At 43.1% G+C, this 12,772-nt stretch overlaps 1 protein-coding gene across 1 annotated transcript; it reads right to left on the minus strand.

Moving 5' to 3' along the window:
* Nucleotides 1-714: 714 nt before the first annotated feature.
* Nucleotides 715-11,832, minus strand: LOC136518461 (homeobox-DDT domain protein RLT2-like). Its single transcript, XM_066512121.1, has 18 exons — nucleotides 10,946-11,832; nucleotides 10,353-10,844; nucleotides 9,949-10,025; nucleotides 8,906-9,394; nucleotides 8,723-8,815; nucleotides 8,482-8,646; nucleotides 8,148-8,370; nucleotides 7,961-8,061; nucleotides 7,503-7,589; nucleotides 7,004-7,156; nucleotides 6,761-6,916; nucleotides 5,596-5,805; nucleotides 4,837-5,508; nucleotides 4,215-4,763; nucleotides 2,805-3,422; nucleotides 2,605-2,709; nucleotides 1,925-2,185; nucleotides 715-1,800 (listed from the first exon to the last, which is right to left on the minus strand). Exons 1-18 carry the CDS (start codon nucleotides 11,142-11,144, stop codon nucleotides 964-966), a joined length of 5,487 nt encoding a protein of 1,828 aa, XP_066368218.1. The 5' UTR covers nucleotides 11,145-11,832; the 3' UTR covers nucleotides 715-963.
* Nucleotides 11,833-12,772: the final 940 nt, after the last annotated feature.

Below are 12,772 nucleotides of genomic sequence, written 5' to 3' on the forward strand. Positions count from 1 at the left end.
CCTCCCCTTAGCATCCAACAAACCGAACAAACTTGCGACGGTAGATTTGAGCGACCGAGCCAGTGCAAATCATCATTCAACAATCATAACAGGAATACTTAGCCACTGGAATCTAATCTATGATCATAACATCTCAATGAAAAGATGGAACACAGGCGCACCAAAGTAACCAAAAGTTTAAAATCATGGCAAATGGTTGCGGTAAGGATTCGATTTCAGGCACAGATAGAGGTTCACATTCTAAGAGTTCATGACGAATTACTGGACCAACCATTCTCGAGACTCTGTAACTACGATAAGTCATCATCTGATTCATCCTCAAAGCACAGCTAAGATCAGGAAGATGTAAGCTTGTGAGTATTAGGGTTGGTGCTGATAGTTTGAGCTAATACCATGTTCGCTTAAACTTATCAGCCATGGTACAGTGTTTAATACCGTGTTTGCTTGAACTTATCAGCCATGGTACAGTGTTTAATACCGTGTTCGCTTGAACTTATCAGCCATGATACAGCCATGATACAGTATTTTTCTCATACACCAAATCAACTTCAGCCAGCTTATCGACCTCAAAAACAATCAACCGAACAGCTATGGTCTTCCTCGAGTATTGGGGTCGTGCGGAGTATACTGTTATACGCAAAGCTTGTGACAACCGTAAGAGAACGCTTCCAATGTATAACAATGAAAAAAAAAGTAGCTGAAGAACAAAAAACAGACAGCTAATTGGACCCTTCTTTTCAACTTATGGTAATTGGTATGTATGTATACACCACAAATGACCTGATTCATGTACAAGGCCGATCTTCTAATGTTGACTGGCTTCTATCTAATAACGAGCCACAACACAGTTTCGAACTGGCAGCCTCTTAAATAGTTTGTCAACTCAGCATTAGTGTTGGTGAGCCCACCAAAGCCTCCGTTACATCATTTACCACAAGCCTGCACAACTTCAATACACTCTCATCATTCACTATACTCTGAAGAATATGATGATGTATCACCTTCATCCTCATCTGCGTTGGCTGCTCCATCTCCACCATCGTCATCGTCGTCGTCCCGAATGTCATCATCCCCACCCATCTCAACGTCGTCATCCTCATCACCAGCAGGATCTTCAGCTTCATAGTCCTCTCCATCCTCCTCACCCTCATCTCCTTCAGCATCCTCATCGTTATCGTCACTCGCATCATCCATCATATGTACAGGGCTGGACTCCGAAATGTCCCTTGGATAGACTGAAATCTGCTTATCATATTCCTCGTTCATAGGCTCACCATTTTCCTCCTCTGACTCATCGGATTGAGAGACCGAATTGTCATCATCATCCTTGACATATTCCCTTCTCTCCAAGGCCCACTCTTCTGAGCTCTCAGGAGAATGCATAGTGCCAGTGTGATTTGCCTTACTTAACATACTAAAGCTGCCCAATAGGTTTGCCTTTGGAATTGATCTGGCACTGAGCTCAGATGGTTGCCGAGGTCTAACAGTTCGAAGTCCACGGCCACGGCCACGGTTACGCCCACCGCGTGCATTCTTTCGAGGGGCTCTCCCATAGGGCACACTATTGTCATCCCTGAACTGAATCCTGGAAGAGCTGCCAATACCCCTGGGAATCCTACCACCACGACCACGAGATCTACCTCCCCTGCCACCTCCTCTACCTCCCCGTCCACGACCTCTACCTCTACGACCATTGCTGTTAGTTAGCAACGCTCCATCCTGTTGATCAAAACCAATAGGTCTGAACTGTTCTATTTCTTGTTTGTTCTTACTAATAGAAGGATATCTCGGTGGAAGCTTCTGCACAGTGAAAAAAGAAACAAAATCATGTAACTGATCCAGACATAGCAGATCAAGAGGATCAATTACCACATGTAGTCACCACTAGTCTTTTGATGCAATAATAATAAGCCATAGGGCTCACCATGAAATCTCCAGCTTCTTGCTCCTTATTTGAACCCAACTTTGGAGGAAGTGTGTATGAGATGGAAGTATCCAAGTCTAACAATCTTAAGGCGACAGCAGCGGTAGTATCAGGAACCCATGGAAGTACAGTGGCAGATGCAGAACCTCCAACTGAATTCTGGGTAGCATCTTGTGTTTTTGAATTAAGCAACTCAGTTGTCGTTTCAAAGTTAGATGATAAGTAATCTCGCTTTATTGCACCTTCCAGCACACTAAGCATCTGCAGAAATATGACATGGCAGGATTTAGATACGAACACAAAATTTATACATAAACTTTGATGATAAATTAAAATCAGGCTTCTTAAACCATGCTAATTCTCCTCTTACACAATAGCTATCCAAGTCGGTTCATAAGCATATATAGTGGTGTATACAGTGGTGGAAGTTCAATATAGTAACAACTTAGTAATAGCCGTATACAGTGGTGTTAGTTCAAAAGGGCCAAGGCTCGTCAAAAGAATTTTTTTGAAAGTACTACTAGTACTCAATTTCACCATTCAATTGCCAAGAAAATACTAATTTGGGCCCCTCTTTCCTTTGGTCTTGTTATAAAATGGTATCTTCTCTAATCCTTTCCAGACTCCGCCACTGGAATTATACAGCAAACAAAGATAGCAAAAAAAACATGAAATACAACCTGCAAGACTTCTTCGGCAGATGATGCAGAATACAACTTCACACCCCAAGATTTTCGATACCCATCCGTCCAAAAAGATAGGAGAGCTTCTGCCGGTACTGAAGCCTGTAACACGCAATCTAACAAATCACACAAACAGCATTTTTTGCAACAAACAAAATAAACGTCACTAATGAATGACCATAAAAATGTCACTTTACCTCAATGGTAGCTAAGAGCAGCCTCAGCAATCTCAATCCTACAGGTACAGAAAAGTCCACAATTTGCGTCTTCCAATTAGGATCCGTTCTCTGTTTTTCTTCACATTGTGATGAGTGCTCCAAGAAATTGTGAATGGGTTTGAATGTCTTGTGGCAAGAAGAACAGTGCCTTTCTTCAGCTAAGAATATCTGGTAGCAATGGTCACAAGATTGAATCAACTCAGGGCACCACTTCTTTCCATATCTCATGGCGTATGTGGATTGGTGACCGTAGCACTCTCTCCACATCCATTTCAGAAACACAGAAGCCCTTTTCGAGATAGAATTTTTCTCGGCTTCATTGCGCCCAATCTCTATCTTGAAAGTATCTGAATATGCCATAAGATTATCAGAAGCAACACCAGAAAGGGTACTGCATGGACTTCCAAACTCATTGTTGCAGTTTAGACTTTCATTACTTCCATTTTTCAAAGTCCGTCCAGTTGTGTGTTCTAAACTAGCACACTTTTTCCTCTCAACAGCTTCCTTAAAAGTTGGCTCGATACTTTGCAACATTGAGTGCAGATGTGACTCACGGATGCCACGAGTATCAAGGGAAGCTACCAAAGCTTCAAACGCCTGCATTTTTAATCAGAAATCACGTTAAAGCACCAGTACAACAGGATCTCTACATCATGAAGTCAGTCAAGCTAACTTAGTAACCACTCACTATGTGTGTTCAATAGTCTACTTACTAACAGGTTTTGCTAGGAACTGAATGAGATATATCTGCGGTTACTGCCAACAATTCAAAACCTTATGAACAGTAATCTTCAAGGGCACAACCAACAAGGAATCAGATATTAAAAGACATTCAGAATCTCGTATGAATCATAACTATCTGGAACAAACAAAACTAGGCACATATAATTTCATAACCAGCGGAAACACTGGTTTCCCAATGAAATAGTGCTAAATGCCAGTAGTATGACCCAAACGTTGTGCCTACTGCCTAACACGACATGGACAAACAAGCACAAAATCTTAAAAGCGAAGCATTTTATAATATCAAATAAGAAGCAAACTTAAAATAAGAGAATGACAAGTTGACAACTACTCTAAGCATTTCAACAAAATATAGATGGCTCTTGTCAGCTATCAACTACCACAACCCCTGATTGACCTTCTAAGAAGAAAACAAACACCATAAATCCATAATCCCCACCATTCAAAGTTGATCTAGTGTCTAAGATTGCAGTTCCCGCCGTTCAAACTAGATCTAAATACCTCCCAGAGGTTACATAAAATACAAACGAATTAACACATTGAAAGATCAAGAATCATCAGTTGAACTACTCTATTTTAGAGACCTCTTATTGAGAATATTAGCTGGTGAAATTGCGACTAAGATTGTTTTGAGGAAACAACTACCTCAGATGAATCAATGACCCTCCAGTATCCATCTCTAGATTCAAAAAAGATTCTTCCCGAACCAGGGTCATAGGATGATGAAGATGCAGAAAACTGCCAATACCAGTTTCGTCTCCGATCTTGTCCAAGGGGTAGCGATCTGTACACGTAAAGCTGTTCTGCCTTGTGACCTATGAAGGATTTCAACTGAGATCTAGTTTTCTCAGATGAAGCATATTGCTGAACAGACAAGCTTTCGGGGTTAGTACTCAATTCTCGGCTTACACCATTCCACTGATGAAGAAATACATCACCAGTAATAAGCTGGTTCTGCTTGTCAACAAGCAAATCATTGTTCGTCAAACTGGCATTTCCGTTATTGTTTTTAATAGGGTTATGCACTGGCGTAAGGGTACTTTCAGCAGCATTTTCTTGATCTGTATCAACCTTAATACCCACACAAGAATCATACTGTATCTTACTAGTAAAGTCGTCCCTTGTACGCCTCTTATCAAGTTGTGCCTCAGCCCACATTTGTTTTTTTAAAGCACTTGCTGCTTCAAGGCGTTCCTGTAAAGTCTCTTATTCAGATGATGTTCAATGGGAAAATAGCAAGATAACAAAATCATAATAGAAACATTACCTCCAGAATTGCACGGATAGAATTTCCTTCAGTGGCAACACCAATAAGCGCAACCAAAGCATTGAGGCGTTCGTCCACACTAAGATCACAGTAGTCACCCTCAGCTAGCCCCTGTACCCAGGACTCCCCTTGGTTACTTTCGTCTATCTCAGTGTCCTTAGCATCACCTCCAACTTCTTGATCAGTTGAACTACTTGCTTTACTGTCTAAAGTATGCAATGGTAAACTTTCACTAGATTTAATCTGAATGCTTGGTGACACTGATGTGTTCATCACACTGTTTGATTCTTTCTTTATGTCACCAACTACTGTACTTTGTGCACCATATTGAGCTCCAACTAGGGGAGACTTGGCATCCTTGTCCTCAATATTCACGTCATCACCATCAGCGTCATCATCAGCATCATCACATTCAGAATCCTCATCCCTTTCAGCCTCATCCACGTCCTTCTCCACTTCTTCACACTCCAAAAGCGCATTCTGAAACACCCTGATTTTTTCACGTGCTGCTGACAACACAGCCTCAGAGTCATCTGGGTCCTTTCTGTAAGGAGTTTTAACACAATATGTCGAAGGTGCCGTTCTTTCAAAAAGCTTAGTGTCTCTCGACAATGCCGCAGATATAGATGCCTCTGGTGTCTTACTTGTTGTAAGGTCTCTCAGTCCAGATTTCTGAAGAGAAAAAAGAACAAACCAAAATATGTTCCATTAGAAATAACAGGTCAGTACAATCTAGAAATTTGTTTGATGGGGATATACCTGGATCTTTTCTGCGACTTCCAATATCGTGAGACCTTTGCTCCCTTCAAGTGACAGTACATGGAAAGCAGCAAACTTTACTGTTCCAGGTGTCAGACGGTGTCGAGACCTGCGACGATTAGTATACCCTCTTTCTTTCATTAAAGCAGCAGCCTTTACGGCCGCTGAACCATTTCGCAGAATGGAAATGACATCTACACCATTACGGCCCTTTCAAAAAAAAAGCACGAATTGATTAGATATTTTGGGAAATTTCCATCTTGTTTATACGAACAGCAAAATGAAACAGTTTAAAAAACAAGTCTGCTGCAAATATGCAAGATGCAGCTATACTTTTTTGAATTGTCATGAATGGAACACATACACCTCTACTTAAAATTGAATCCAGTCGATTTCAAGTAAATTAACCCAAAACCTTTCTTACCATAGCCCTGCTACTACTGGTGATCCACTTAACACCTATTCATTCCCTGGAAGTGCTAACAAACCCATTTAAGACCTAAATCCTTAAGGCACAGATACAAGTCTCTAGTCAGCTTTAAGACTCCAAACAGTAATGTGTATAGTATATATGAGTTTCTCATAAAATGGTAGTTTTCTAGCTAGCAGATGCCAGCGGCATCGTCCAATTACACCTTCCCTCTGCATGGGATCACATTTTGGCCATGTAAAATCGAGTGGACAATCTAGTCCGTCAATTATCACCCATGGACCAAATGAAGACTTGTCTGCTTATCAGTCCAGGAAGATATGCTAATTAAGCCTTGAAGCACTAATTTCACATGTTTTCAACAAAACAAATTAATACATAAAAGCAATGACATTAAAATAAGCCAGAATTATATAACCGTTTATAATATTTCAGTGCGTTCACTATATTTCGCCTATCCACAATTTTATGATGCCCCTCAACATGGTGATTCCAGATGCCTAAAATACAAGCAGTATGAATGTCTAACCCCCACCCCACCCCACAGACACCCATTCACAAATAGCTATCGTTTAAGAATGCGTACACTAACTTTTACACCTACTATAGACAAGAGAAACATACTCTCAGATCATTATATGTTTGACATATCCTGCTATTATAGGATGTAGAAAAAGTAACTGTCAAAGGTTTGTCTTGAAGACAATGAATCGAGGTTCACAACGGAAACAATACCTCGTTATCGTCGCGATGATGGACAATTTCAGCATCGCTTTTCTTTAACTGAGGCCCGAAACCAGCACATAAACCAAATTGGCGCAATATTTCAGGCCATGTAAGAAAGTTCAAGTGGCGCTGCCAGTTAAGTATGTTGATGCCCCAAGCATACGCCTAAACAAGAAATGTTTTTTCATTAAAAAATCATCACTATCCTTCAAAAAATAAGGTTTTAGAGAACCAGAAATTCTGAACACATACCCCTTCAACAATTTGTGGGTGGCCACCTCCAGGATTAGCAGAACTGCTCTGATTTACGCCTAAAGCAACTGACGGAGTCCGGGCAACATCCTCAATATCTTTAATGATAGATTTCAGCAGAGCAACATGCAATTCACCTAAGAGCCTTGAATCCTATCAGATGAATAAGAAGAAGAATTGGTTATGGCACACATCTAAATCCATGAAATGGTATAAGAAAAGGTTCAAAGATATGATGAAACAGTCATGATCCAACAATCAAATTTTAGTTTAGTATGGAAAAGGAAATGTAAATTATATCACTCACAGGAGTTAAATGAGACAGTGCATGACATCATAATATGCTGATATCTTTACTCAATGAAACAAGTAGATGGTACAAATGAAAAAGCCTAGGACCATGTCCCTGTCCTAGTTGTCATCAAGATATAAAATGAACCAGCATCATGTCATCATATCAAGACTACCTTCAACATGATATGCTATATCAAGAACTTACATAATCATGAAGAGCCTGAACAAACTCATCCAATGTGAATGATGGAAGCCCAAGAACATCACCAAAGGTAACAAAAAACTTCCAAACCTGGATTTCATCAACAACACGTTCTATTAGAAACATAAACGAATAAATTCTAAGATGTGATACACTCTTAAGATACGCAAATTCCATGATGCAGTAGCAGGATAGACAAAAAGTAGCAACACAAGGAGAATACATGATCCAATAGAATCATAAATCACAGCAACAGAAAAATGTACTTTCAAAAAGGACAAAACAGAGACATCAATAGGCCTATTGAACTTCTGTATTCTAGTTTCTGTCCACTGAATAATCTTATCTTAGGAAGGGAAGTACTTTCTTACAGAAAGAGCTATGTCGAAAATTATAAAGCTTTTCATAACCACTCATTGTTTCCAAAGGGGAAAATGTACATTCTAAAGATCAGGAGGTACCATCAAAAGGTTTCCAATAATATCCTCGGAAGCTGCCCATGGTTTTATTGAAAAAGGCACCTTTAGTCTCACAGTTTCAGGAGGAAACTTTCCCAGCATTCCTGCAAAAGGAAAAATCAAAATTTCTTACATCACATCAAGCAGTGTACGTGGTCCAGAAGCACAGATCCATGAATGTGGAGTGTACCTCTAAATGAATCAAGCTGCTGTAATGTGTCACTATCAAGAGAAACCATCGAGGGCAGCCCTTTACTACAAGAGGCCAGTTCTAATAGTTCTAAGCGCTCATCTTCCATCAGTTCCATACTCTCTCGCGCGATTCTACGTGCTGTAGCCCTCTCATTAGCAGCCTTCTGCTTCGCAGCTTCTTTCTCTCGTCGAAGCTCCTCTTTTTGTTTTAGTTTTTCAGCCTGTGCATGCAACAAATTGTGAACTAAACAGTGCCAGCGTACTAGACTTAAAAGTCTGCAGCTTACTCAATTTGTATTACAAATAAAGGCTGCAGAAACTAGCGAACTTACTCTTATAGATTGTTTCTGCATAAACTTCTCCATACGCTTGTGTTCACGTCTTTGTTCCCTTTGCAATTTCTCTTCTTCCCTCTGTCTTTCACGCATCAACCTCTCCTCTTCCTTACGTCTCTCACGATCAAGTCTCTCTGTTTCCCTCCGCATTTGTTCTTCTCTCTGCAGAAATACGAAAAAAATTAATAATGCATCATGAAAGGTATGCATGAACTTTCTTAGTGCAACTAAGGAAGACCTTTCTGTTCAGCAGATCTTGCTTCTCAAGCTCCTTTCTGATTCTCTTTTCATGAGCCTCAACCTCCCTAGCAATCTTAGCTTCCTCATTATGCTGAAGTAACGTTAGACAAAGATAACATTATATCAAAACGTAATAATACAAAAGAAAAAGAATATATCCACAAATGCAGCAAGAACATACCTTGCGCTTTCTGTCCACACGATATGTATCATCATCATGATATCCCATTCTTTCAGAGGATGCGAGGGAGCTTTCAAATCCGGGAACTTGAGGGATGCCAAATTGGCCGTGGATTGGAGCTGGGCTAACATTAATATTTGACAAAGCCCCCTCATGATCTGTCAATGCCGATGCAATGGGCGATCTGCCACGTTGAGCCAAATGGCTAGAACCAGATGATTGACTGTGAAACATATAGCCAGGTGCCTGCTCAAGTCCATGTAGAAAGCGTGAACCTGTAGACAGAGGAGCTACCCTCAAGTTTGACGCCTCTGCTGGAGCATCATAGAAGCGCGACTGGCTTGCCCTCTCATATGTGTCACTTGGCTGCTCAGGAAGAAACTGGTACTCATGTACTGCCTGTGAGCCAAGATGAGAAGACCCAACCAAGGACTTTCGTTTCCCTGTATTTGGAAGTAAAGGGTCTGTGGTAGGCAAGAATGCCGAAGCCTACAAAGGGGAAACAGATTTTAAAGTTTAAACCGATCCATGATTGGATTATTTAAGAAAACAATAACCTCATCCAGAACAAAAAGCAGCGGGCAAGAAGAGATAGATTAGAACTCAAAAACTCCGAACAATGCAAATCCATGAAGTGTGATAAAGTATATAGTATAATCATGAAACCATTGTACAGTAACAAATCTAACGAAAAGACTATGCTCTATAAAGAGAGCATGCACATATGGTGTCCATTCCTTCAATGCAACAATATGCATGAAATGAATAAAACATGCAACACAGCAGCGCATGACTCGAATACCATTACAGCCATATCTTATTAGAACAAAAACACGATTGCACAGCCTTGGCTTACGGAAAATGCCTGCAAACTGCAGCCACTATTCCAGTGAAAAGAATCCCTATGAGAAGGCAGATTGATGGAAACAACACATAGAAAAATGGATAGAGTCTCTATTTATGTCATCTATTCAAAGACAAGGAGTGGATGAATGAAGTGGTAAAAAAAACAAGCATTTGTCTGCAAGCAAACTAATGCATACCTTCATGGGTTTGGGATCATGCCCAGAAAACATCTTGGTCTCATATGATCGGAAGGATTGCTTTGGTGGCTCAGGAACTGCTCCAAAACATTCAAAATAAATAGCAGAAAGTAAATCAGCATAATGTAAATATGGCAAGAATACATTGGCAACAATTCAGATTTCAGACTCCACAAAACAATCCGCGTCGAAACTTTCCAACGTTATAAAAAGACATAGTAAAATAGAAATCTGAGTCTATATCCACTACATTTAATAATAAAAATATTTGAATGACAGTTGGGTGAGCTTGATAGGTCTACACAATAGGCTTCTAAATCGGTCTTATGTATGTATTGTAAATTGATTTGAAAAATATATATTAAGGCATCAAATATAACGCATCATGAGCACAAGGTTCTTACCGATAGGTGCGCCAAATGCACCAGGAGGAAGTGGATCAAATTCAATACCAAGCACTGGCCCATCATCCCTCAAAGGTTCCCCTATAAGTGATTCTACAGAATCGATCACCCGATGCTCCGCTTGCGTAAGGTGCACTGGTGCCATGTGAGGCAGCATAACTTGTGGTGGCTCATAGTATCTCCTCCCAATCTCCGGCACAGATAGCCTAGGCACAGCCGATGACCGGCCAGGCCCTCTCCTGGAATAGGGCGGCAGCTGCTCACCATAGGTTCCAACAGTCCCCAATATCATCTCGCTGGGCAGCAATGGAGGCGGCGGCGGCGGCGGCGCTATGACTGGGACGCTAACCTCCTCGTCCCTCAGTTGCCTCTTGGCCGGCGGTTTCCGGTCCTTGAGCCGGCGGTGGCAGAACCACATCTGCAGCTGCCTGTCTGTGAGGTTCAACTGCACCGACAGCTCCGCCCGCTTCGTCTCGTTTGGGTACGAATCCTCTGCGCAAACAAAATCCCCATGAAAACCACACGCACAATTCAATCAAAAGCTCGCAAAAACAAACCCCCAGAACATTCAGAATCATCAGTAGCCGACGAACCTGCATACGTCCTCTCGAGAACCTCCAGCTGGTAGGGCGTCTTCATGACGCGCTTCACCGGCGGCTTCCCCCCGGATCCAGACGCGCCAGGTGCGGTACTCGCACCGCCAACGGCAGCCGCGGGGGCCGACGAAGGGCCGGGACTTCCCATCCCCACCGCTGCCGGCGGACCGGAGCCCCCGTCGTCGGAGGACTCCATCTCCGACGACCGTAACCCTAGATTCGCCTCCACGAGACAACAAAACACAGCACGCGAAGACCAGACCACACAGAAGAAGAACAACAACAAACCTAATCACACGCTACGGCGATTTCCCCAATAAATACACAGGCACCGAGCCCGAAGCGAGTCCCGCCCGGCGCGCGGCTCGATCCGCGCCACGAATTCCACCAACGAGTGGAACAGGTAACGTCGCAGCGCAAACGCGAAGTAGAACAGGATCGGTGGACGCGCCCCAACCCAGACGCGGAGAGTAATAGGGACGCGGGCGCGCGCGACCGCGATGAGGAAGAGGAGCAACAGGGGAGGTCACAGATGCAACTCCTCCTCCCGAATTGGTCAGGGGTTTGGATCGCTTCCATGCTAATAAAAACCTTTTGGATTTGATGCCTCCGACTTTTATTATTGCCTTGCTGCTGCTGCTGGCGTTTGATGCTCTTCCGTTCCGCTGGTAGTAGTAGTAGTATCCTTTTTTCCCTCGATGCGGAGGAGTCAGGCTCAGCAGCCAAGGAAAGAAAGGGAGCAGTGATGTGGATCTGTTCTTGGAGTGGTGTGGATTTCGTGCGTGCGCGTTGTGAATCTCGCGGCGGTCTGGGACGTGCGCGCGTTCATAGGTTGGGGGTGGTTGCGGCTGCGTTCCCCGTTCTCGTTCGTGCGATGAGTAGAACTGTTGGCGGATCTTCTGTGGCGTGGGGCGCGGAATGTTTGTGGCCTACGGGGGGTGCGGGCCCCGGTGTGCGGCCGCGCTTCGCGTACCAAAGGGTGCCCGACCGGTGGACGAGTCTCCACTCGATCGTCTGCGGGTCTGGCCAGCCGTCGTGGTCCGTGGGACCCGGGGGCTGGTCGAAGTGGAACTTTCACGATCGTGACTGTAGGAATGGTGTGGTACGACTGTACAAAGCTTTTTTTTTTGGGGGGAATACTGTGTACAAAGCTTGGATTGGTTGGGATGAGGAAAGGAAAGTACTCCGTGCACTTTTTCTATATTTCGAGTGCCTAATTTTTTTTGTTGTGTTCAGTCAATATATTTTGTTGCTTTATCTCCGAGTCTACACTTGCGTGCTTCGTGTTCCTCCACCTTCATCCATGTTCCTCGCCTCTCTCCCCCCGTCAAATTCATGGCTGCCAAGGGCCCGAGGTTTGTGACGATGACCATTGACCAATAAACTAGATCCGATGACCCCGAACCTCCTCCGACGAGTCGTATTTGCCGACCCTAAGCCAGGAAGTGGTTAGAGTTTTGAGGCTGTGGGTTTTTATGTTCTACGGATGTAAAGGGAGCTTTGGGGGAGATCAACGGTATAGCAGTCGCAGGCGGTGGAAGAGACTAGTTGGGAGGTGCCGATAGCGGGGTAGTTGATCGATAAATAAGAATAAGATAATTGGATTAGTGATGATGGCGGCGGAGGCGACGTGGGTGAGCGGTGGAGTCGGATGGGGAGCGGTGGCAGGGGTACGAGGTTGAAGAAGGGTTGGTTGTGCAGTAGTTGCATCCATTATATTGTGGTTTGAGAACGAGGTCAAATGTCTAGATGTGCAAAGAATAAGAGGAAATAAGGGATGTGAGGTGGAAATAATGGGATATCCATTATTGTGCTTGGATTATA

The sequence above is a fragment of the Miscanthus floridulus genome, chromosome 17 (genome assembly GCF_019320115.1).
Source record: "Miscanthus floridulus cultivar M001 chromosome 17, ASM1932011v1, whole genome shotgun sequence".
Classification (NCBI taxonomy): domain Eukaryota; kingdom Viridiplantae; phylum Streptophyta; class Magnoliopsida; order Poales; family Poaceae; genus Miscanthus; species Miscanthus floridulus.